This window comes from Microchirus variegatus, assembly GCF_963457635.1.
Source record: "Microchirus variegatus genome assembly, chromosome: 2".
In the NCBI taxonomy this organism is placed as follows: Eukaryota; Metazoa; Chordata; class Actinopteri; order Pleuronectiformes; family Soleidae; genus Microchirus; species Microchirus variegatus.
The window spans coordinates 39,933,976-39,958,936 of record NC_139803.1 but is presented as its reverse complement, the minus strand read 5'-3'; the positions used below and the strand labels follow the sequence as shown (position 1 = coordinate 39,958,936).

Genomic DNA, 24,961 nt, shown 5'->3' with positions numbered 1-24,961 from the left:
GGTAGAAGTTGAAGTCACTTTTTTTTAAGTCTATGATGTTTACTGTATTAAAGGTGCATTATGTAATAAATCTAAAGCAACTGGCCATAAAATCCTCCTAATATGTCACAGAGACTCAGGAATAATGTTCATATAACAAACTGAACTCACCATGTTTATGTTTTGAAATCATGTTTTGGCATGTGGCACCACCTACCGCCGTATACCAGTCATTGCAGTCAGTAGAGTCTCAGCTGCCGAGCAACCACGGGTTGCCAGTTACGTCAAAAAACGAAACCTAAAAGACCTCTGTATTTTGAATTTGAATGTAGTAACAGTTTTTGGCCACATTCTTACATATGGCACCTTTAAGTATATAAAAGTAAAAAAAAGTGAAAATGAAGGTTTTCATTCGGCCTCAGTGCAGGCAGACGTGACTCCAGATGTTACCATGAGCAGATGACGTATTAACAAAACCTGATAAACCCTCTGTAAATCCTCCGAGGCAGGACGAGTGTTTTTTTTTGATGAACAGGTTGTTCTGGACGTTAATCTGTCCCTGAGATGGAGATGGACACGGAGTGTTTACTCTCCGCGTTCTCTCACTTTTGTCCTCTCCAGGAGCTGCGGGGACACGCTGTTGTTTTGTTTGCTCTTAAATACGAGCATTAAGGTCATCTTTAGTTTCCCTGAACGTTTCCAGACCCTTAAGGTGTTTAGATGTTTGTTTTAGGAGAATTAAAATGAGTTTCATTTGCACACAAACCAATTAATGATAGTGAATGTTGACTCATTTACAGCATCTGCACACAGGAAACCAGAGACCCTCCAGTTAAAAGCCCAATTTCACTTCCACTTGTGCATGGCCTGTCGCGGGGACCTTGACCTTGTTGTAGTGTAGTCCTCATGGAGACCAAGACCTGTTCCTTATGAGGTAGAACCTTATTTCTGAGCGTTCAGGGCTAAGATTTGAATTATAGTGAATGTAACAGACATAAATCTTAAGGTGAAAACATGAAGTTAGGACATTTTTTTTAACCTTTTCAGGGTTTAGATCTGGTAAAAAATTAGGTTTAAGTTGAGGGTTAGGGTTCAGATTAGGGTAAGGGATTAGGGGATGCATTATGTCAATGATGTGTCTTCACAAAGATATAAAAACAAGTTTTTGTGTGTGTGGGTTTATGTGTATACCTGGTATTCCTTATGCTGTGGGGACCTACTGTATATCTGTTTACACAGTCACATTATGGGGACTTGTCTTCCTTATGGGGACAAAAATCATGGCTCCATTATGTAAAATGACTACTGGGTTATGTCCTCTGAAGTCATGGAAACCTCTGTGTGTGTGTGTGTGTGTGTGTGTGTCCCTCCCTATTGTCTCTTTATATCAAGATTCTGATTCTAGGTCAGTAGAAAAGTCTCCTTTATTTTAGTCCACGTAATCCCCTTTAAGAATGCACACACCCCTCAGTGTGTGTGTGTGTGCATGTGTGCGTGCGTGAGTGTGTGTGTGTCAGCCTCAGTGTCGTTAATACCTTTCAAGCACGTTACCACTAATCCACTCGCGGTCGGCAAAACTGTCCGTCCAGCGCTTGTTCCTCTTCCCTCCCTCTCCCAGTGTCTCTGACACACACACACACACAGACACAGACAGACACACACACACTTCCATGTTGGCTTGAACACACACATTCACACACACGTTGGATATATTTCCCGCCGCAGAGGTCTCCACAGGAGAACCCATGAGCGCAGGCATGGTGGTTGGAGCAACAGGCCAGGTGAGCTGTGACTGAGCTCTGATGCTGTTGTTGTTATTGTTGTTGTTGTGATATCATGTCGATATCAACGAATCTGAACCTTTGAGTCAAGTCGAGGCTTAGGGTTACGGTTTATGGTTACAGCAGGGCATTTTTTATGTTTTTAGTGACTTTTATTGTGAAATTTAATGCATTTTATAGACTTATAAAATCATTTTTGGTCTGTCTACTGTCTACAATGGTCAGAAAGGTGAATTGCGAGACAATTTTCTGTCCAAACAGACAATAAAGTCTCATCTTATTTTAACTTACAGCAGAAAATAAGGTGTTGCGTCTCCAAAACGCTGCGTCTCCAAAACGCTGCGTTTAATATCACGTGTTTCACACGGAGCTGCTCATTCCGTCCTAACATCTGTGTCTTTATGACAATTGTTCATGTGGAAACACATATGTAGGGACTTATATATAATATATCATAGTTAAGTATTTATAGTTATTTAAGGACTCTTCATGTGTAAATGTTGACATATATTGGTGCTGTGAAGCTGCATTATGGGAAATGTAGGCTGCACTAGTTTGGAATCAGTCTCTGTTAGTTAAGTCCCAATAAATCTATGTTTGTGGGGACATTTTTGTCTTGGTCCCACAACTTTAAAGGTCTTCTTTCAGGGTTAAGACCTGGTTTAAGAGTTAAAACTGGGTTCAGGTTAAGGGTTAAGGGACTTAGTTGTGATGGTTAAGGTGAGGGTAAGGGGCTGGGGAACGCATAATGTTAATAATGTGTCCTCACTTCGCTATAAAAATGAGTTTGTGTGTGTGTGTGTGTGGAGGGATGTTCTCCATTGGAGTTCCATTATTCATACCCTAACATCTAATCTGTGTGTGTGTGAGTATGTGTGTGTGTGTATAAAGAAATGAATTATGCGCGAAGCGGCGAAGTACGGCAGCCGTACATGATGTCATCAAGGCCTCGGGAGAATTCTGGGATGGCTCATTTGGCGGAGCGAGGCCAAGCGTGTACCTCGTACCATGTCTGCACTCTCTCTCGCCCATGTGTGTGTGTGTGTGTGTGCGTGTGCGTCCACTGTCGGCAGAGACGAGGACACTTGATCGTCCCACTCATGACACCTGACATTCAGATAATGGCCGTTAGGATGTGCACGTGCCTTCTCCATCACACACACACACACACAGGGTGGGAGCTCATTAGGTGAGCAAAGGTTGTGCTAATGAAACCTAAGGGATTATTCAGCACACACACACACACGCACACACACACACACACACACACACACACACACACACAGGTTTGTGTAGCTCTTCTTCTCAGGACCCTGCATTGATTTCCATTCATTTTGTCTGGACTAAACAAAGCCTTAACCCCAACCTAAACCACAACCAGGATTAAAATTTTAGCCCTTAGTTCCTCAGAGATGAGGAGGTTCTGCCTCATTAGGACCAGGTTTTGGTCTCCATGAGGACTACAGGTCTTGACATGATCAGTATTTATGACAAAAAAGGTCCTAGTACACACACACTTGCCTTTTCTCTACCTTCCCTTGTGTCGCTGCCTGGCTCTCTTGTCTACGCCCTACAACCTTGTTGCTAGGCAATAAACGATGGAGAGAGACGGTCCTCAGCCTGTTGTGATGCTGAAGCAGTTGTTACTGTACATACATACACACACACGTGTGTGAAGCCTTAGTTGCACACACAAAGTAAAAACACAACAAAAAATACAACAACAATCACCTCCCACATTATGTTTATAATGTACATTCTATTTGAACTTTTTTGTCGTCTTATTGTTATTTTTTCTTATATTTTTAATTATTATTTTGGCTCATTCACACAATTAGTTGTTTGAACACGATAAAAATAATGACCTGTTACAAAAACGAAAATAGTTTTATGCGCTGGACTTTTAATTTTACGTTAACTACGTGCATTATTATTGGTTACATGTGTAAAGTAGTGCTGCCAGTTAAACGCGTTATTAACGCGTCACTTTTTTAAATCACGAGATTAACATTTATTTTGGCCAAGCAAACTTTGTAGTTTTTTTTTCCACACGCTAGTACAACTAGTAACGTTAGAAAGACTACAACACCTTACACCTAGCTAGCTAGACCGGAAACAAAACAACTCGCTAGACCGGAAACAAAACAACAGTCACGCCGCACACACTTGTTTGGGCTCGCGAGCCGGCTAACGTTACGTTTTAAGTGAACGACGAGCGCTATAATGCGCTTCTCCGTCTCCAAAGCAACCTGGACAATTTCTCGACGCACTCCCCACATCCAAGTAAAGATGTATGCAGTGTTACCAACCAAGCTGACAGCTGACAGACCCCCCTTAACCGTAGGAACGAGGAGGAGGAGGAGGAGGAGACCTCCGAATCCCGCTAGCTCCTTTAGCTTGGATTAGCTTGTTACGGTAACAACACATTAAACCACGGGACTTGGTGTTCGTTTATTTACAACACTGCAGGGGGACACACAGCCTCTTTTATTATTGTGCGGCTCTAATAATGAGAGGAATAACTTAAGATATGCACAGTGACAGAGATATACACCTGCGGCTCGCTAATGTAAACACAAAGCACACGCTACTTCCTGTTTCAACGACGCAACTCTCTGACGTCACACGCAACACTCGGTACACTAACGTTTTAGCTATAGAAGAGAATAGAATTGGTTTGTGTCTGACAGGGTGGTTCAGTCTGTAGAATAAGATGTTTAATAATAATTCATCTAAAATTATATTTTCGCACACATTTTGGCTTGAACAAATATTGCGTCTCCTGCAATTTGAAATTGCAGTGAGCTGTTTTGATTTTGATTTCGATCAAATTTTGATTAATTGTTCAGCCCTACACTACAGTGTTTGTGTTGTTTTCAAAAAAAAAAAAAAAAACATTTGCAAAAAACAAGCCAATCCACTGTTCTATGTTAATAAGAGCATTATTTAATATGAGGACAAATAATGGGACAAAAAGAAATTGAGGGACATTTAGAATAGATAAAAATGTGCGATTCATTTTGATTAATCACAAATAACTATGACATTCATTAAATTTTTTAAGTGTTTGACACCAGCTGTAGAGCTGATATAAATATAATTTTGGCTCACGAAAAACAACAATTCACCCATTTAGGTGATTGTACACTATAAAAATAATGAACTGACAAAAAATAAAATAGTTTTACACCCTGGACCTTTAATTTGAAAGTCACTTTGTTAACTACATGCCTTATTATTGTTTAAATGTGTAAAAAAAAAAGCAGTATAAAAAGCACCATTTTAGAAAAACTCATATTAGAGAAGATTTGACTGTAAAATGTAAAAAAAATATGAAATTACTTAATTGAGAGGGAATCATGTTTTTCATCTAATCACACGACGTAAATGATATTAGCGCTGGGAAACCTGACGCCTGGTCACACTTGGCTCTATCAGTCCCTCGGGTGTCATCAGGACAACGGAGACAAGCTTGTACTGGGAAAGCTGCTAAATTGCTCTATTGTTGTGCACTGACTATTAACATCATCAGACTAACACACTGTAGCAGCACAGATTACAGCTCAATCTGAGCTGCAGCAGCAGTGGCAGCAATGTTGTCGTTCTGGGTGTTTTTAGCGGCAGCAATAAATTAAAGACCCCTCCCCCAGGGCCTTTGAAGAAGACAGCCAGAGAGGCATATAGAGTATATATGAACACATGAAGCCAACTCCACCCCCTACACTTGTTCTGGATTCCCCAGTGTGAGAGGTGTCAGAGGTGAATAATGGCTGTATAAATGGTTTTAAAGGAACAGCACGTCAAAGATAAGACCGTCGCATATGTTTGTCGCCATGCACTTTTTAAATAAATGCAGATTTTGATGGAGCTGGAGGATGGAGCTCAGCTGTGTGTGTGATGAACGTGCTGTTAGAGATGCTAAGGGCGTGGCTCACCAAACCCCGGGTTAGCGTAGCGGCGTCTCTTTGTCTCGGCTGTCCTCGAGGGGAAAAAAAACCCCACAAAGTGACAGTCAGTTCCTGGAGAGTCAACAGCACCTATGGGATGTTTGTTGGTGCCTCTCGGTCTGGTACGAGACGAGTATACACCTGAACTTGTAAACACGGAGTTGTGATGATCTCATATGTTATTCTGGAGCCTGAAATCATGTCTCATTGCCCTTAAAAAGAAGATGTATTCGATATAAAATGATCAAAACTGACTCAACAATGCATAAGAAGACGAAAAGATGCATTTTTTTTTAAAGCCTGAATATTTGACCTATAAACACACACACTCAGAATGTCATGTAAACACTAAGGGTTAACTCTGTTCTTTCTTTGTGTTTTTTCTTCTAGGTAAGTTCCAGTAGATGTTGACTGACTGAGACTGTGAAGACCTTGTTGTTCTGTAGCTTCACTCAAACTGTACAGACCTGGATGAGCATCATATTCAGCTGAGTAGTAAAACCTGTGTGTGTGTATGTGGGGGGGGGGGGGGCTGCACAGTACCAGATGGACCCTGTGGCTAATCCACCACTGTTGTCTTCTTCACTCTTATTTCAGTCTGACCCACAATCTATCGCAATTTGTCCCAAAAACCACACACACACACAAAAAAAGCACAAATCACAGGGGTCAGAGGTCGCCCTGGCTCTGTTGTTGTGGGTCACGTAGCTCATGACGTTAGCGTTTTGTGTGCGAGCCGTAACGAGGCAGCAGTTCGGTTCTGCACGAGAGGCAGAAGCAGCTGCGCGTCCGTTAATCTCCGAGACCCTCAGCAGATTACTGATATAATACAGTCGCTAACTGTCAGTGAAGGTCTGCACCAGATTAGTAATCAGGCAGATTTACCACAGAGTTATTGCAGGATTCCTTTGTACTTTGAAAGTTTATATGAATAGCAGAGATTATTATGTAAGGAAATGGTTCTCATACTTCAAGATTAGCCAGTAATCTATAATTCAAACCCTATTCTCATATTCTCTTACCCATGTATGTACCATGACATAATAGTTATTAATATCTTTATTGTTGTAACCAAATAATATGTTTTAAGAACAACATCAGGTGGTCTCCTTTACAAACTCTTAGTTTTCCCCTCTTTTGAATCCATTACTTGACACTTTTTTCATCTATTGTATTTCTTTGTCATACAAGAGTTGAGTTTAAAAACACATTTCCAGCGGAAGACGAAATTAGAGTTCCTCCTCATGTTTATTCTGCAGAAATAAAATGCTTCAATTGCAAAATGACATAGTTTTGTTCAATCAAATTATAAAAACAGCATAGATAGAACAGCAGTGTGATGGTAGTAGAAATAGTAGTCTTAATTAACAATGAAATGGCATCTTTTCAAAAGGAAATATAGCTATAAACACAAGAATATAACATATTGCACATATTAAAGTTAAAATTCCTACAGATAATTAATTTTATTCTCAGTTTCCAGTGCCTGTCTGAAGAACTTCTTATTTCCATCATCTCACTGGCTACATTTCCTTAGTTGTAATGTTTGGTGTGGCCATGGGGTGGCACCATTGTACCAAAAAGCGACTAGGGTGAGGCCTTGGAATAAGACAAACACTGCAGTTGATGTTTTCAAGAGAACCTGGATTGAATGTTTGTAGGTTAAATGTGATGTATATGATTATATAAATGTGTGGTGCAGGTGGAATGTGAGGAGTTCATGTGTTCATGGAGGGATGTGACTGGATGAAATCAGGCATAAACTGTCGACACTGGTGCTAACAATAGCACTGAATACAAAAATACACATCTAATTGTGTATATATGAGTATATATATACACATTTGCTGGTATTTAGTGTCCTGTAGACACAATGGGCTTCATTGTGATTTCAGCACCATGGACAGGGGTCTGTGTGAAACGCTGCACGTCAGCTCAGTCCCACTCATTCCTTGTCTCTGCCTGATTATTATTATTATTATTATGGGATGTATCCAGTTCAAACGCCTGTGCTTGTGCTCCAACTTGATTCCAGGTCATGCAGCAGCAGGTTTTTAGCTGTCGCTCGCATGTATTTTTCCCCTGGTGTGTGCAGTTTTGAGACCACAAGCTGTAGTGTTATTAACAATAAGAACAATAATGAGAGATTGTGTGTGTGTGAAACGCTTTACAAACACATAGAACGAGCAAAGAGAAGCGAAAAAAATGAAGAAAATACAAAAACACCACATTCAAGAATAATTTGAAGGTAAAATAGTGTAAATCAGCTTGAAATGTGTGTGTTCTTGGAGTGTGTGTGCTCCCAATCACGTTGTCAGACTGTACCATTTCAGTCTTCCCTAATAGGGGGGGAGGAGGATCTGGCTGAAGCGACCAAGTTGTTCAAGCCCTTCTCACTTCCTTTGCAAAGCGATGCTTCCGTGTGTCTGATATCCCCTCCGTCAAACTCCTCCTACAGATTTTACACAGATTTCTCTAATCCCCCCCCCCCCCGTCCTCACTCCTGCTGCTGCCTGATGAGTGGGGTGGTGGAGGGGGGGGACATCGTCACGTATCTGTACAGCTCTTCCGAGACCCCCGTCGTATCTGCTGCTGCCTCTGCAGCCTGAGCTGCTTCTTCCCTCCTCCTACCCTCCCATTGGTCCTTCAGCTTACCTCTTGGTGGCATGCACTGGCTCCTCCCCTCCTCTCGTCGTTCTCCCCTCCTGTCTCAGATGCAGTTAACCAGGCAGCACAGACGCTCACACTCTCTGCATGGGTGAGGAGAGCCGGTGGAGTTAGAGGACTACAGGGCATCAGAACTGCCTCCATCCTTGTACCTTCACCTTCATCACTGTAGGACATTTTGTCCTTTCGCTTGCACCTGGTGAGGTGGGAGCCTCGTCTCCTAGGAAGACTGGCTCCTCTGCCAACACATCTAGCCTCCTGAGAAGGATTTCTGAAAGTGTCCTGAAGGCTTTTAGAGTAGGCGCGGAGCGAGAAAGCGACCATGGCTCACGCTGCAGCTTCCATTAAGAAGGCCAGGTTGGAGGTGGACCCGGCTCAGGACCTGAAGGCTCTGGAGAAAGCCAAAGAGAGGAGGAGACGCTCCCGGGAGCGGGCTGAACGCAAGCGCAAGGTACCGGGCAGACTCGGTGGAAGTCATCCAGTCATCCAGTCATCCCTCCATATCATCACCATCATCATCTCAGTGTTTCATCACCCTTTACTCACAGAAGAAGACTTGATCTGCCCACGTCCTCGTAGAAATTAAAGCCCAGATTAGCACCAAATATCCAGATCATCAGATTTTACGCTCCCAAAACCCCCCGTGAAGCACAATTCCCAGTGAAGTGTCTGGTTGATTGAACGCTGCCCGATCCCCGCTTCCATCCATCGATCCTTTCCTTCATTCCTCACCTCAGTCTGTGAGATCACGTAGGCTCTCCCAACCGTCTTTATTGCTGTTGTTCCTCACAATCTGTGTGTGTACAGTAAGAAAGCACTCCCGTCGTCGTCGTCGTCGCCCCCTGCAGACGACGTACCTACGCAGAACACTCCCCGGTGTGACTGCGAGGCTTTGCAGTGTGTTTGCACACACACAGTGTTTTCTTCAGACTGTTTGTATTCTCATCACACACAGAGGACTACAGGGCTGTGGTTTCTGTGATGTGATGTCTTCATTGTTATTATTAAGGACAAGGCTTAGCAGGGACTATATTTGTGTTCAAGTGTTCAGGGTTGGACTGTTTTAGACACAGAGAACCTTAAAGGTAGTTGGTCTGTCATCTGATTTTTACTTTGAAAGGTTGACAAACTGACAATTTGACGTTGATAATTCCATGATTTAGGTTGTTTAAGGAAGTAAAATGTGTCCAGAGACAACTGAAAACTTTCCAAAATCCTATTCCTGGTGTTTAAATAAGTATATTCCATGATTGCGAGGGACCAACAACAACAACATGAGTAAATGGTGTGAAATTGTGAATAATTCTGAGGTGAATTTTGAGTGAAAAGTACCAGTCAAACAGGAAAAAAACAAAGATATGGGAGCTTCAGGATGATCCTTTTAGAAAGACGAAGGTCTGAAGGTTTGAGGAAGGCACTGTTTTTTGTAAACAATCCCATTTGAGTATTGTGGATCTGTTGGAAATAAAACATTAAAATATGGTCAGAAATAATTAAAAGTGCAATTAAATTTATCTGGCATGCAAAGACCTTGAGCCATAGTTGTAGACATTAGTGTTATATAATTTTAAACTGTAGTGTGTAACATTTTAAACTTATATAGCATTCAAACTATTGTCAGATAAGTTCACATTATAAGTTATTATAATAACAAATTATATTATTTCCATAAATCTCTGCGTTTCTTAATATTATGGTGTTTAAATCTTGTGTCGCTCAGTGGCATTCCAGAGCTGCACACAGGAAGTGATTTGTTAGCAACATAAAGTGAGATGACAATTAAGTTGAATTGATTTTTACTGCAAAAAAAACCAAATTCTGCTTCTGTATACACAAAAACGCTCCCTCAGTCAGGTGCGATAGTTTTGCTTGACAGAGCCTGATTTTACAAGAGAATAGAAATAATTGTTTTTGTCCATGAAGAATAAAAACAACAAAACGCCCACCAAAAGTTACACACTGTACCTTTAACATTCAGTATGTCATTATGTGCATCTTTTGAAATTGAAAACTGACCGTCTACACTTTCTCGACTCACTCACTCGCTCGGCATCAAAAACAGCATCCGTCAAAGCTGAAGCCCAGTCCTGACCTTTTGTTATCCCCTTTTACTGTCGTTATTATTATTCACGCAAATGCGAGACAGATTATCATCACATGGGATTATGTGACGGTCCCCCACTCACCCACTCACTCACTCACTCACACACGCACACCTATTGTGATTAATGGATTAAATTCAGGAAATTGTCTCCAAAGCGTCCTCAGGGACAGACATTCACATCACGCTCATAGACTTAATGCGTCCCCTAACCCCTTACCTTAACCATCACAACTAACTCTTACCTTAACCCTAACACCAGGTCTTAACCCCTTAAAAAATCAATTTTAAGAACCGACGTAGAAGACGATAGAAAACGTGTCAACATGGCTAAATAACAACTTTAGCCCAGAAGTCGCTTAAAATTGAAGCAACAGCTGAATCGTAAGACATCTGCTCTTCGGCGGTTGCCATATTGGACCCATCCAAAAGCTGCTAGATATGATGATCTGTGACGTAAAAGGTCAAAATGCACTAGCTTATAGAGGGATACAGCGCCACCTATGGAGGTAGAGTCAAACGTACATGATCAATTAATCAATTTTCTCCTCCGCACCTATCGTAGTCAGACTACGGCCTTAGTCTGATTAAACTGTGCATGTACTCTGTAGAAGAATCACGATTTAACCAGGAAATCCAAAACAAAGTTGTCTTCTGAAACTCTCACCATGCTCATGCATGTTTACAATGTTAGCAGTAAGTCACACACGGTAAATCACTGTAGGCTGAGAGGTTTCATTAAACATGAGCAGTTTAATAGTCACCCGCAGTGAGCTGAAATTGGATTAATGTTGTTGTGTGCATGAATCCATCTTTGTCTCGATTGTTTCCTCCGTGCGTTTGATTAAAACTCTTTTGTTGTTTCGTGTCCTTCACTCTCGGTAAACAACAACAACAGCAGCAGCAGCTGCTGCAGTTTGTTATTAATTTGTCTTCAGGAAATGTAGGTTCTGTATAATTCATCGCCGGCTCAGTGGGGGCATGATGAGGATGTGATGCACTTGGAAATAAGTTGTGTGGCGTGAACGTAGTCAGATTGTTCAGGTTGTTGTTTTTTTAACCATCACGATTAGCATATACTGTATGTTTATGCAGAGCAACTGACCCTAGCATAATGACCAGAGAAAGAAGTTAGGAGGAAGTGAAGCTCTACTCGTGCTGCTGTTGCATGAAATAAGATTTTAAACATTAGGAAAAAATAAATCTTATCTATAGATAAATAAACATATACGCACTGTATATACAATTTGTACTAGTGCTGTGCAATAGGTTAACGTGCGTTAACGCACGGCACGTTTCCATGACGACTGACCGGAAAAAGACGCGTATGACGTCATGTTTACGTGCCGCGACACCGGAGTCCAGGCACCGTTTACCAGTTAGCTCCGTTAGCTGCATTAGCTCCTCCTTCGCCGTTAGTGCGCCTACAGTGGAACTGGAGCGGTCTGTTTATTAAACAAAATGATCAGCGCTACAAATAACCAGCGTACCTGGGTACTGCGTATGTGTGCCTCTGTTTTTAAAGTTTATCGTTACTTTAGAGACTAATTTTAACAATCCGTAGTCAGGTAAACATGACGTCACGTGCGTCTTTTTCCGGTCAGTCGTAATGGAAATGCGCTGTGTGTTATCGCGCGTTAGCGTTGACGCCGTTAAACACTGTTTACGCGTTAACGTTTGACAGCACTAATTTGTACATATATATGTTTTATACTTGTGTATATATATATAGGCACTGTATATAAAAAAAAAGTTAGAGTTCAACCCTTTGTATTAAATCACTTCTTTCCTCTTCCTCTTCTTCTTCTCGTATTAAAATTCTGCTCAGCTCGTCGTTATCTAACAGATCAGAATTAGAACTCTGCTTCGTGCATTCCAATAAGGAACCAGGAGATGGTTTATTCTCCATCTCTGTCTCTCTGTGTGTGTCTCTATTTGCTTTGTCCTTCCTTGTACTTGCTCAGCCACTGCAGTGTAATCCTGCCAAGTGCCAAGTGTGGTCTGTCCTCGCAGGTAAAATTCACCAAGAAAAGCTGTAAAGCAGTCGACTCTTCAGTCGTCTTTGATTCTCTCTGAGATGATTATCTCTTTTTCACAGACACAAGTTCTCTGTCACTCGTCCTCCTCGTCCTCTCTCTCTCTCTCTCTGCTGTCTTCCACTCAGCTGTGAAATGCTGCATTCACCTTTTTATCCGTCCTCAAATGGACCAAAGCTAATGTAATACCTCGCCTTACTGCCGCGTTCAGCTTTATCTCAGATTTTATTGGGTCTCCAAGGCAACAAAGGCTGTAAAGAAACCGCCTGAGCGTTCGAAAGGTGAAATAAAAAAGACTTCAAATAGAATTTTTGTGGATTTCTTCAGTCAGGAGTCACGGTCTTGTTGAACATTTGTGTTTTTCGGACCAAAATATTGAACAAACCTCCAGGTTCAAAGCTTCTCATCGATTATACAGTATCTTAATACATCCTCTAGGAACTTTACTAGAATTAGGAACTGAGCATTGCCTGGGGAGCCACTGATCTTGCAGAATTCCAACTGGCAACCCTCTACTTACAAGTTCCATTTCCACTTGGCGATCGGCTAATCTTTTGGCTAACATTGCAAACCAGTTTGTACCCGTTGTGGTTACCACCTGTCGTAAAACCAAAGAAGAAGAAACCCTTACACTAACCCTTAACCATAGCATGTCTTTATATTTCCAGTTTCGAGGGGGTAACCATTTGAGCCGCAAGGACCGCCTCTTTGTGGAGTTCTGGCTCCTGATTGGATCAATTGTTGAGCTTGAAACTAAGGTGAAACTGATCAGACCTGGTATTTACATCCATCCTCCGTGATCTGACCACTATTATTGTTCACATCTGGCATTAAAATCTGCCCTTTGAGTCTCCGGTGAATCAAAGCTCTACTCATGCTGCTGTAACATGCAATACGATTTGAACCTTTGCAAAAAAAGACCTTACGTGACATTTTTAGTGTTACTATTGTGGCACTGGCTTCTGTAAATGGAGGACAAACTACTGTATGTCAGCTCGTTCATGCAGCTCCAGAGCGTGGGCACGAGTGAGGTTTCTGTGATGGCAGGATTGGGATTCTGAGGATTGGAAGTTACTGCCATCTGGACGTGACTGGATTACTCTGGGACAGATGTTAATACCAGGTTCTGAACAGAGTTGTAGAGCCTGGACTACTGACCCTGTAATGACTAAATACACGTAAAGGGCTTTAATATGGAGTTGGTTCCCCCTTTTGCAGAGTTTCTATGGGAATTTGCGTCCATTTGTTCATTGTGTAGAGCATTTATGAGGTCAGGCACTGATGTTGAACGTTCCCGTTCATCCCAAAGGTGCTCGATGGGGTTGAGGTCAGGTCAGTCCACAGCAGTCCTGGCTTTGTGCACTGTGGCTCAGTCATGTTGGAATAGAAAAGGCTCTTCCTCAAACTGTTGGAAAACATATTTGGAAACATAGCATTGTCCAAACTGTCCCTGTATGCTGAAGAGTTAAGATTGTCCTTCATTGGAGATGATAAAAACACCTAAATTCAATACAGTTCATGCTTGGGTGAGATATAACGAATGATATATTCTTCCATCTGCAGTTCTGAATTCTGCTGCGTCTCTTTTGTCCTCAAAGAGACCAACTCTTCTCACCCAGAGGCAGTTGCCTTGACTACAGTACCAGCTGTTAAACTGCAAACTTATCTCGCAAAAAAAAACTTGTTTGGCTCTCACATTTCATCACTTAATCGCTTGGAATCCACTCGCCCACAGGAGTCGTTCTGCGGCGCCTGCCAGCGCCTCATCGTAATGATTTAAACAATTACATAATTATCCTCCCGATCCTGGCTCTTTCTCGACTGTAGTTCTTGTGTTTCTGTCTCTCATCTGTAACACGGCAGGAGATTGACCGTCAAATCATAATCCGACGCGGAGCCTCAGATGCAGCAATAATCCGCTCGCCATCTTCCGTTTGTGGTCCTTTTAATATGGTTCATTTGTCATTACTTTCTGGGCAAGTGGAGCCCAAATGGAACATCATTAAATTAAATATATGCAAATTAGAAGCATAATTGGAGTATAAGAGTGATTTATAAGGGTCTGTGTGCACCGTTTTTACTCCAGGAATCACTGTTCTCCAGGTACGACCTGTCTGTCCACACCTTCTCTGTGTTGGCAGTCATTATTTTTGTTTTTCCCTCTCTGTGATTCATCGTTTCCTACAGCCCTGTGCCGTGTGTGTGTGTGTGTGTGTGTGTGTGTCAGAGGAACTGGAGCTTCTAAAAGTAGAAAAGCATTTAATAGCGGCAAACTATCAAAACACTGTCAACGGCATCAAGGCGGCTAAGAAAAGCTCTCGTCCTACTTTACCGCTCATTCTGTGGGCTGGTGAGCCCTGTTTTGCTATTATATCCTGCTTCGAAATGGGGAAATTAACGCCAGGAAAACCTCGTTCCAGACCTTTGAATCAAACTCCGCTACATCTAAAGTCTAAAGTATTGACTAATCTTGACCCTGACAGATTCAGTGTTTTGGGCTCCAGTGTCCACTATTTTGTGCAGATATGTAAAATTACATTGCGGCCACGCCCCCTCTGATACTTTTTGTATAACTCAAACTTGCTAAGATGGTTACTAACGCATTTTCCCATGGGTTGATGAAGTCGCAAGAGATATTCGAAGGCTCTATCATCAGCTATTGATCTAAATACAATCATTTAAGTCATTTTTTGACCAATTTTGACAGTTTCAGACACTTTGCTTTGAAAGATAACAACACTTATATTTGAAAACCAAGTTTAAAAAAGTTAAAGATATCTTAAAAACGATGTACTAACGCAATGACAAACCAGACGACATGTATAAACGTGATATACTTGCACCAAAGACGGGATTAAAACACGTATTGTAAGTCCCCCAAAACAAAATTTAATCAAATCAATCATTTGGAGCGAGGAAATTACGTTTCCTGTCAGGTTTTCTTCATTTAAACACCCAAAGATTGTCAAAATAGTGGGCAAATTGACTTATTAGTCAATTAATGAGTGCTAAATAGTTGAAGCCTGAATTGATTTATCACAGTTTATACCCGAAACACACCCATAGTTAGTTAAGAGACTTTTTGTCCCACTGTTTAACGAGTAAAAGTGGATTTGTCCATGAAAACAAACATTATTTTATAAAGTATATGCTGAAACACGTTCCTTCTTGTTTTGGTCATAGAGCTCAGATTAATGGTGAAAACCATGTTTATGTCTTATGTCCTATGTTCTGTTGAACTGTTGAGCTAGCATCACATCTGCTGCTCTGGCTCTTTCTCCTGTGCGTTTTTCTGTCTAATCTCTGCAGCCCAGACCACAGCTCCTGATGTAATTTAAGTGGAAATGTTTATGGCGGAGATGATAATCTCTGCCTCCACCCATTAACCCCCCCCCACCACCACCTCCTCTCCATCTACGGATATGCTGGATTATGTTGCATGAGTGTTTCTACACTGAATTTACGCATCTGTGTTCACTGTATTTTCAGTACTTTTATCTGTTTGTGCAGTTTTTGTTTTCATTGTCATCAAATATTCAGCAAATTGAATACAACAAAATAATCGGTCACTCCCACAAACACATACATAGATTTATATCTTTGTGAGGACACATCATAGACATAATGCATTCCCTTTACCCTTCCCCTAATCCCAATTCTAACCCTAAATCCAGGTCTTAACCCTGAAAAAGCACACAGAAAAAATCTCCCTACGAGGTCAAAATGTCGTCACAAAGACAGGGTCGTACGTTTTATTTGACCTCACCAAGCTATAAATACACACACTTTACAGATATTACATGGAGCCTGCACCTTTCTTGGATGCTGGGATTGGCCAAATCCTGCACACGGATTACAGCGTTTGTAATAATCTGGTTGCCGTGGCAGTCAGTGTGTACACTAGTACAGAGACACCAAACGATATCGCCATGGCAACCGAGAAGGGGAGAATCCAGAGTGCAGCAACAGTCAGAGTCTGCTCTGGATGCACAGAAGCAGAGAGATTAATAGCACTGTGTGACCCTGTATATGTATATGTAAATATATATATATATAAATGAATATATATATATACATATACTTATTGATACATATATTATGAGACCAAGTGAGTGAGAGGTAATAATTTGAATTTCATTTCAAGACCGAGAAGCAACTGCAGGCAGAGTGAGGTCAACAAGGTGTGATATTACTCTTATCACTTGGAGACTGAGCGTGTGTGTGTGTGTGTGTGTGTGTGTTCCATGTATTACTCATGTTGTAAGGACCTAATTGAACTTGAGATCTTTTGCTCGGAAAGTCCGGTTTGTTTTTGTCTGTGGACGTGTGAAGGCGCAACCAAACTCGTAGGTCTCGGCTCGCTTCAAGCGAACCAAATGCAGGAAATGGACTACAACGCAGGACATTGTGGGTAAACGCAACCAAATCATATATGCACGTGTAGAACAATCTTTGCTGGTCTACGCCGACCCATGCTGGTCTGTGCTGGTCCATGTTGGTCTATTCTGGTCTATGATGGTCTATGCTGACCCATTTTGCTCTATGCTAGTCCACCAGCATCATTATGCTGGCCCTTGTTGGTCTATGCTGGTCCATGTTGGTTTATGCGGGCCTATGCTGGTCTGTGCGGGTCTTTGCTGGTCCATGTTGATCCATGTTGGTCTATGTTGGTGTATGCTGGTCTATGCTGGTCTATGCTGGTCTATGCTGCTGACCCATGTTGGTCTATGCTAGTCCAACAGCATCATTATGCTGGCCCTTGTTGGTCTATGCTGGTCCAAGTTGATCCATGTTGGCCTATGTTGGTGTATGCTGGTCTATGCTGGTCCACGTTGGTTTATGCGGGCCTATGCTGGTCTGTGCAGGTCTTTGCTGGTCCATGTTGATCCATGTTGGTCTATGTTGGTGTATGCTGTTATATGCTAGTCCACGTTGGTCTATGCGGGTCTATGTTGGTCTATGCTGGCCCATTATGGTCTATGGGGGTCAATGCTGGTCCATGTTGATCCATGTTGGTGTAAGCTGGTCTATGCTGGTCCATGTTGGTCTATGCTGGTCTATGTTGGTCTATGTTGGTCTACCACCTTCATTATGCTGGTCCAGCATGAAAACTATTCTGGTCTATGTTGGTTTTTCCAGCACAGTATTAGGTGTAAAAACAACCTAAGAGGACTTGTCTTTCTCATGGGGACAAAAATAAATTCCCCTTCATGTAAATGAAGACATGTGAAGGGTGAAGACGACGTGTTGTTTGGTTAGGATGAGGTTTCTATCTGACACATGTTCATCTCTGTCCACATCATTCCTCTGCTTCCTCTCTCTCTCTCACAGCTCTGTGGGTGTTTGGCCTGCTATTTTTATTTTATCATCTCTCCACACACACACACACACAAACACACCAGTTTTCTCTCTCTCCCACTCCCCCTCTCTTTATGTGACTTTCTTTTTTTTCTTTTTTTTTGTTTGTTTAATGCTCAAGTTGTTCGATATAAAACATTGTTGTCGTCAAAACCAACCAATTCACTTAAGGAGAGCTCGGGGAGAAGCTCGCTGAGATTAATTTGTCCTGCCGGATTCAGTCCAGGCATCAGTGTGTGTGTGTGTGTGTGTGTGTGTGTGTGTGTGTGTGTGTGTGTGTGTTCGTCCTTCATTACTTTGTCCTTTTTCTTTCGAAAAAAATAACAGCATGAGTCACAAAATCGTATGAATTACAGCACGTAAGTTAGTGAAGGAAACATCTACAATAACAAAGCAAGTGTAGCTACAGTACGTACAGTATGTGTAGTTCACTTCCACACTGCACAACAGCATCTCAGTAGATTTTAAGACATTTATTTATTATAATTCTTTATTATGTAAGTGAAATATAACTTTAAAGGTCACAACGTGTTGGATTTGTCATAGAAAGGGGTCAAAAAAAAAGGGTCAGTGCAATAAAAGACGGGACAACCAGACTGTTAATCTGCTTAATCTGATGATGAAACTACTGCATTTCCCACAGTGCAATTTTTCATTAGCCCCGTCCCTCTTATACCAGTGAAAACACGTCATGAAATGAACGTGAAATTATTTTTAAAACACATGAAAATGTGTGTTTAAAAGGTTCAGAACAAATACAACAAGTTTGTGGACTTTATATGTGTATCACAGCGATTATTATGGGATGTGTGATCAATATCTTCAACAATAGGTTGCCAGTTGTACGTAAAAGCCTAGAATATAGAAAATATTAAGATATTTCTATGGCAGGAACCTATAAGTCATGAGTAAGATGATTTGACATACGTGTCATTATTTTTAACTTTTTAAATCAGATGTTTTCCTTAAAAAAAATAAAAAATAGAAAATAGTTAATATGATATAATATATGTTTTTAGGAATTTCTTGATGGATTATTTTATGTTTTATAGACTTGGATGTACCATTCCAATCCACTTTATTTATAGAGCACATTTAGTGCTGTACAATAACATGAAAATGACATGAAATACAGGTCAAAAAATTAAATAATATAATAAATAAATACCACAACGAAGACACAAATTGAAACCAGGGATCATTTTGAATGTAACACCTCGTCTCACAGGTGGTCAAATGTCAAGGACACAACCGCAGACGTAGGAATCCATTTTCTCCAAAGAAACATCTATGCATAAAGCCTTTACAAATCTGTGTTTCCATAGCAACACTAGCCTCCTATTTCTATAATTCATGTTTTTTGGGGTGTTTTTTCCATGTGTTCAAGTGGAGCCTGTCCTTTATTGGTGTGAAACTTGAGTCTGATTTAACTAAACATTTTTTAGTTTATACTGACATTTTTGCTTCACCCAGACCTGTATCTGTACTGCTTTGTCTTTTGTTTTCGTAATGGATTAATTTGAGGAAGTTGTTGATGTAATTGTGAGGGAAAATATTTAGAATTTTCCTTTTTTTCTGAAAGGACAGGGGTTGTACTGGAGGAAATGGTTGTGATTAATGAACTGAGTAAGGGAGAAAATATGTTGTGGTCTGTCCGCTGAAGATAAAACATCCAAATGAAGACTTTGACTACCAGTCACACAGCACGACAAAATATGACAATGTCCTCGACAAATGATTGTAACACACACACACACACAGCCCGCGCCTCACTGCAGTGTGTGCTTCCTTCAAACTAAATTCACTGTAGTAAAAGCATCAATATTCCAGTAAACTTGCGCAACAGATTTTATTATATAGTATTAGGTTTTAATTAATAAAGACAACATTTTGTTACAGGGCAGTCCTCCACTCAAAATATATTCAGGACACCACCATACTGTAATTCAGAAATGTTTATTTTAAGGTTTTTGAGAAATTTCAAATTAAATGTCCCATATTATTTGGACCTTTTAATCGAAAAATTATCAACTTTGAGATGTAATAAAAACTCAAATTTACATAAATTCTCACCAGGAATTGACTAGGTTGTGTTCAGCACATTGAAACCTACTAGCATACTGTAAATCAGACATTTGTACTGTACAGTTTTTTAGAAATTTCTAATTAAATGTCCCATATTTGCACTTTTTAATCAAAAAATCATCAACTTTGAGATGTAATAAAAACTAAAATTGACATACGTTTTGGACAAGACTGACTAGTTTGTGTTCAGCACATCGAAACCTACTAGCATACCATGAATCAGACATTCGTACTGTACAGTTTTTGAGAAATTTCTCAATAAAAGTCCCATATTTGCACTTTTAAATCGAAAAATTATCAAATTTGAGACGTAATAACAACTCAAATTTATAGAAATTCTGGACAAGACTGACTATGTTTGTTCATGATATCTTTGACTACTAGCTAGTTTTTGAGAAATTGCAAATTAAATGTCCCATCCTAGCACTTTTGAGATGCATTCAATGACCCTGGTAAATTTCACAAGATATGTCAAAATGTCATCACTTTTGCAAACATACATGCTCAAATGCTTGTGGAGAAAAAAAAAAAATATTTCCTTTAGCAATGCAATTGTGGATAAGGAAAAAAAAGTGTTTTATATCTTTAATAAAATCACAAATAATCAAACAAATAATGTCATATCCGGGGCCATTTCTCGTCTAAATCTGGCTTTAGTGCTCTGCGTTGAATATTAAATCCCAGATTTGTGATTACTTGGACCTCCTCCTGCCGTATTACATGAGCGCAGCCCAACATGTGTCACATGTCCTGTACTTCCTGTTTTCGTTGCCTGGCGTGTATGTAATTGGCGCAGTAATCTTGAGCTGATAGGATGTTCGCTGCGTCAGTACAGTACCTTCTCTCTCTTCTCTAATAAACCCCCCCTTCATGCTCTTCCTGTCCACACGCTTGTCATCACATTTCCCTCCACAGCAGGAACATAAACAAGCAGCTTTAACTAACAACCCCCCACCCTCTGCCTCCCTGCAGCCAGAGAGCCATATGGTCAAACACTGATTATTTTGACAATGCCTGCCCTGCCCACTCGGTTACTAACCCACAGAGGGACAGTGAAGGGTGGGGTTGTGTTTGTCTGGGACCAGATGTGAGGTCCACATATCGCTGCGGCCAGGGACTTTTATACTTCAGTCTAACATGGTTTACCTGTGTAGGTCCAGGGATGACCTCATCTGCTCTTAATTTGATGAGTTTGTTGACGGGCGACGGCTCTTCAGTAAGGAGATTGGACAAGACTGGAAGTAAATTACATCCAGGAGAAGGTTAATGGAAATGAAAAGGCCTGTGAAGTGACAGACCAGCGTTCGGCCACGTCTTGGTGTCTGTTGTGCCAAATGTCTAAATAATTTCTTCAATAATTGGTGCTTAAAAAGGTCCAAAATAATGTTTTTTTGCTTGATTTTTGCTGCGCTTCAATGCTCAGTTCATGTCTATAGCCAAAAATGTGCATGCACCACCTTTCATTTGAAAATTGGAATTGGGGATCGGATTGTTGTGTCCACACAGCTCTAAAAATAATCCAATCTGATTCAAATTAGTTGGAAAAATGAGTCACCTTAGCCTTTAGCGAAGTGCATCTGAAACAAACACTGTTGTATGAGGCTAGATAGGAGTTATTTGAATCATCCTTGATGTTCTAGTTGTTACTTCCCCCCACCATCACCCCTCCGCCCTGGTGCCCAAACACCAAACTAGTTAAAATAATCTCACCTACCGTACATGGAACGATATGTGACCGTCGTGTTAACTGTAAAGATCAGGTCAGCGACCTGAGCGTGTGCGCATATGTTCATGTATGTGATATGTGTGTGTCGTGCTATGAAAAACGACCTCCCCGTCACGCCGCCACAGTTCAGTTGACCTGATACTGTCAGAGCAGAGACGGGTCATTTGTCTCACCTTTCATCTGCGGGATCTTTCTGTTGAAAATTGCCCTCTGTTGGTTTCCCCGGGTTCTCTTGACCTTCTGTCCACGAGGATGATAAATATTGTTTTACTTCTGATGCACATTATGTCTGTTCAATGAGTGGATCTACTTTTATTTTACTTAAGAAAGTTACAAAAACTACCATCATGTGACGAGAAATTGTGTTTGAACTTCAACCCCATAGGGACCCTCGCAAAAACGCCCAAAATTACATGGAAATTAGACTTTATAACACAGCAACCTGTTATTAAACAAGCCCCACTCTGCTATGATGTTATATTTTGAACGTATGTAGATTCTTCATCATTTAAAACAAGAATATGTTTAAATACTGGTAGGTAGATGCTTAAAATCCCCATTACTTTTACCTGGGGGTGTTCCACAGGGCTCTATACTTGGTCCGCTTGTTTTTTGTGACTTTTCTCAATCATAAAAAAGTGTTTTATCCAAGGCAATAAAGATTAAATGTTAAGTAATTAGGCCCAACTTTGTCAAAGCAGGCTTACTTTGAGGAGAGATTATTGTTTATATTTTATAATTTAGATTATTTTGGATTTTGGAAGCATTGACTAATTATTTGGTTTTTACTCATTCAAATGCAGGGTGTTGCAGGCTGAGGTGTTTGTTAAGATGGTTTTGCATCTTTAAAAAAAACAATAGTTGTGCGGTTGTGTCATAAATGGTAACTGTGCTGATCTTGTGTTTCCACACTCAGTTTATATTCATTCATTCATAGAAAACACCAAAGCTGCTTTGTCATGTGGTGGTTTCTCTCTGACGAGCTCAACACAGTGAGGATTCTTTCTCCCTACGCTGTCGCATACAGTGACTGAGAACTGTATGGGTTCATATATCGTCAACAGTGAGACAATTGTGTGGAACGTCTCGACCTAGACGACTACAAAGAGAATGGGGACATTTGTGTTCCCTGATGTCAACAGACGAGGACAAACACGTGTGCGCAGAGTGAACACAAACACACATCTGACCCCGGGTTGAGATGAAAAACACTAAAAACGTACATTGGAAATGTCAGGAAACTTCTGTTCCACAGCAGCACGTTCGTTCTTGGAGACAATCAATTGTAGTGAAAAGGTCTGTGTGGATTTAATTTGCATTCTGTCCGCAAGAATCAATACACGGCCGCTCTGGGCTACAGCCTGACACAGATCTGAATTAGCAAAACCACCATGGCAGCTTCCATTAAACAGGCAGTGACATGACGTGCAGTGATGGTGATCCCAATGAAACGTCACTGTGGAAAAAGTGCAAAAAAGTAGGTGTCAACTTAAATGATAAATACTTAATACTGAGGACTTGATGTTCATGTAGTGTTGTCCACCCTTGGTCTTTACGTACCAAGATGTCCCATGACCCCTGGTGACAGACCAAGACCTTTGCAGTCTTCAAGGACCCGTCCTAGCTTACAAAGACTAAAACCTACCAAATCCTCATCATCCTCACCTGTTACCAGTTAACCTGTGAATTGTGGGACCTTCCAGAACAGCCTTACTACCTTATCCAATCAAATATTGCAAAATACAATAAGCAAGGTTGTAGGAGTCCTTGAAAGTTGCTTGAATGTTCTGCAAGAAAGAAGCGAAGTTGGTAAATGCCACCTACTGTTTCATTCGCCCTGCGTTGCTTGACGTATGTAGACTAGGCCTCAAGTTGTAATTACTACACGTTGACGTGAGATTCCGTGCAGAACAACGAGCGAGTAAAGCAAGAGAGAGAGAGCAAATGACGATGTGATGCCTGGGAAATGCAAATTCCACCATCTCAGTCTCGACAAAGAAAATTACAGAAAACTGACTTTGACCCGAAGTCTCAAGGACAATCATTTGTCCAGATGCAGAGTGTGTGCTGCAAATCGATAAAAGTGGACGCCATGGACGAAGTGTTGTGCTGTGTCAGCACATTCTGTTCTTGATTTTGAGGGAGAATCGTCCTGGAAAGTCCTTAAAAAGTCCTCTAAATTTGATGCCAAACAAGGGTGTGGGAACCCTGGATAAGCCAACTGATCCAAGGGCTGTGTGTTTCTGTGTGTATGTAATTTTTAGGATTAGGCACAGATTAGGAACATTTATGTAGAAGTCTTGTACTTTCTTTGCAGAGGCTTTTCATTTCCATCTTCAGTATCAGTGACACCTTTGGACCAAGCGCTTAATTTGAAACCTTGCTCTCATATCAGTCCATGCTAAGTGTCTCTGATCTCCCTCGTCCTGTTTTGGCATGTTGCCCTTTACTAACCACCCTCTCTCTCCCTCTCTTTTGCTCTGTACATGCATAGCTCGGCTGGTGGGTGTAAAAATAGCCGTGACGGGAGGAGGTGTAGTCGGGGTGGGGAGATGTTAGTCAATGGTCAGAGTTGGAATTAGCAACGAGGAAGAGCCAGTGCTGTGCTCTTCTGCTGCCAGGAGAACCAGGACTTAAGTCCAGTGGAGTGGTTCAGCTCTGCTGAGCCTCTTGGGAAGCGAAGTTTGGCCTGGACTGAGGGGGTCACCCCCCCATCCCCCCCCCCACCCTGGATGGTAGCCTGTTAGGTGGATTATCAGACTCATTATATGCATCCTCTGATGGGATAGACCTCTGAACGTTGCACCATGGGCAACGCGGCCATGTGTAAGGTGTGCGGCTCGGACAAGGGCCTGAGGCCGGCGGCAGGGAGCCAGTCCGACCTGGACCAGAACTCGCCGCCAGACTTCTTCTGTGTGGACCACTTCCCCGAGCAGCCCACGCTGACTGTGGTAAGAGCTCAAACTGGGACAGAGAGTGAAGAATGGTTTTGATTGACCAGCAAGAAGTAGGACAACGTGCTTGAATCTGGAGTTATTTTGAGTCCTGAAGACAGGGTTACTGCTCGCAAACATGTGATTTTTGCAAAAAGGTGTGAAGTGGCAGAGGCTACGACAGTGTTTAAGGGTGTGAGCTTCTGTGAAGTAAGTGTGTGCTGGTGATTGCTGGCTGTGATTCAGCTCCCTCTCCTCTCTCCCTTTAAAGGCCAGTGTGACATTTTTGTTCCTAAAGTGTCTCGTGTCTGGACTCTCGTGGCTAATTTGAAAAGCTATGTAATGACT

The 24,961-nt window shown here is 41.4% G+C and overlaps 1 protein-coding gene across 3 annotated transcripts in view; it reads left to right on the top strand.

The window, feature by feature from the left end:
* Positions 1 to 8,696: 8,696 nt before the first annotated feature.
* The window catches only part of ank2b (ankyrin 2b, neuronal), a gene marked incomplete at its 5' end in the record, with an annotated part of 83,320 nt that continues 67,055 nt past the window's right edge, over positions 8,697 to 24,961 (top strand). For 2 of the 3 annotated variants that reach the window (XM_083908890.1, XM_083908889.1), the window contains one exon: positions 24,496 to 24,631. In XM_083908890.1, the coding sequence (XP_083765016.1) occupies positions 24,503 to 24,631 (129 nt within the window). Of the gene's footprint in view, positions 8,826 to 24,495; positions 24,632 to 24,961 lie in introns of those variants that run through there. The other variant, XM_083908891.1, reaches the window with a different exon arrangement.